The 1,989-nt window shown below is 39.0% G+C and overlaps 1 protein-coding gene across 4 annotated transcripts in view; it reads right to left on the bottom strand.

Annotated features, from left to right (window-relative positions):
- The window catches only part of sec24a (SEC24 homolog A, COPII coat complex component), a 22,726-nt gene that overhangs the window by 8,004 nt on the left and 12,733 nt on the right, over positions 1 to 1,989 (bottom strand). For all 4 annotated transcript variants that reach the window (XM_032534172.1, XM_032534171.1, XM_032534169.1 and 1 more), the window contains 4 exons: positions 1,603 to 1,715; positions 1,084 to 1,202; positions 841 to 896; positions 320 to 526 (listed from right to left, as the gene is read on the bottom strand). In XM_032534172.1, the coding sequence (XP_032390063.1) occupies positions 320 to 526; positions 841 to 896; positions 1,084 to 1,202; positions 1,603 to 1,715 (495 nt within the window). The remainder of the gene's footprint in view (positions 1 to 319; positions 527 to 840; positions 897 to 1,083; positions 1,203 to 1,602; positions 1,716 to 1,989) is intronic.

Genomic DNA, 1,989 nt, shown 5'->3' on the forward strand with positions numbered 1-1,989 from the left:
AGTAACTCGCTGAGCAAATTCAAACTGTGCTCTCGCGAGAACTCTGGATTTCCAGGGTAGTCAAACACTACTTGAAGCTTTAATTATTTTTATTCTTTTAATGTAGCACATTGATCAAAATTGGTGAACACACACCAGAACTACTTAGAAGGTGTCCTCTTTCACTTTTTAATGGAAACCCTGCAGCCAATCAGAATAGAGTATTCACCCAGACCATTTATGGAATGACTTCCCTAAGGAATTTTTTGATGTATAATGCTGCTGTAACGGCTATTTGATCCTACTGTATGTCCAACACACTTCTCAATGTCTCTCTAACCTTGGCAGATGCCCGCTGGTTGGGGTCTTCTCTGGACTGGAGTGCCCCTACACCGAGGTTAGGCAGCTGGGTCTGAAAGATAGACATGCGCCCTCCAGTAGGTGACAGCAGCTTGAAGGCTGCTTGCAGAGCTGAACCTAGGGCAGATTGGGTCTCCATGGTCTTTTCAAATAGATTTGGCAGGCTCTTCAGCAGATCCTGCACAATCTGGAAAAAAAGGAGGAAGTTTTACTTTTGAGACCCATTATTAATTTCAGAGGGAAAACGTTTGGGAAATCCAGGGATCCCAGAGGGAAATCTTTCTTCCATCTGAAGTAAAGGGCCCATAGTCCGGGTGATTTAAGTTTCCTTTCACACAGTTTAATAACATATTAATGTTAATATCTACACAGTGTAAGAAAAACAACAACTAAAATCAAGCTTAAGATTCATAAATATGACATAATTAGGGGTTTCAGACTGTTATTCATGTAATAATTCACATTCACGACATAGCTGTAATCAAAAGTAAATTTTCTTACCTCTTTGCATTCATTGAGGTTTACTAAAAGGCTGTCTGGTGTTGGTAAAAAGATATCTGTGAAACACAAAAGTTACTATTTAAACAAATATAATACTGTCACACATACCCTGATATAATAGTAGTAAGAAGTTTCTCTGAATGCAACAGGCCACTCAGAAAAGGCAGTTATGCATTCTACATTTCTGCACATAGCTGGTGTCATGTTGCTGTAGTAATGAACGTGTGGTCAGCTGCATCTCACCTTCAATGTCAGACACAATGAGCATCTGGGGCTGAGAAAGTCCCTCCTGGAGGTTGTAGAAGTGGATGGTGCTGTCAAAGGTGATGAAGCCTACCTTTGTCCTAGAGTCCCCAGGAAGCCTGGGACACAGACAGACAGACACACACAGACAGACACACACACAGTTTTTAATAAAGCTAGCACTAAGGTGACAAGGATAATATACTTTCATCTGTACTTGCATCAACCAAGCAGTATTAAGTTATACTGCTTCAGTTGAATTATACTACTTTATGGCAATAATTTAACAAACATTTGCCTATGTTTTGCCACTTTCTGGCAAAAAGCAAGTGTATTTATAACCGATAAATTAGCTTCATCAACAACAACTGTTACTTATGGACTTATTTAACTTTAAATGTCAATTAAACTGAATTCATGAATTGACTGCAGTTTAAAAGCACAACAGGAAATGACAAATCAAGGCCATTCAGTCTTCCCAATCATCTCTATTAAATGGAAACCGAATGTTGTACATACGCATTGATGTTGTCCAACAGTGACTGGCAGAACACATGTAGGTAGCCTGTTTCCACTGCATTGTGGGATACATCAAGAATGAAGAGGTAAACAGCAGGTTGTGGTGGCCTCAGCTGGGTAAATGAGGACAAACACATGTAACATTACTCAAGGTCAGTAAAGACCGACCATCACAATCACATAATACAATTCTATATGCTGTTTTATCTATACACATATTACATACAGTGGGGCTCGAAAGTTCTGGCACCCCGGTAAAATTTGGTTTAATGTGCATAAAGAAGCCAAGAGAAGATGAAAACATCTCCAAAAGGCATCAAATGACAGATTGGATATTCATATATGTCACAAAAAGTTAGATTTTATTTCCATCATTTACACTTTCAA

The sequence above is a fragment of the Etheostoma spectabile genome, chromosome 13 (assembly GCF_008692095.1).
Source record: "Etheostoma spectabile isolate EspeVRDwgs_2016 chromosome 13, UIUC_Espe_1.0, whole genome shotgun sequence".
Lineage (NCBI taxonomy): Eukaryota > Metazoa > Chordata > Actinopteri > Perciformes > Percidae > Etheostoma > Etheostoma spectabile.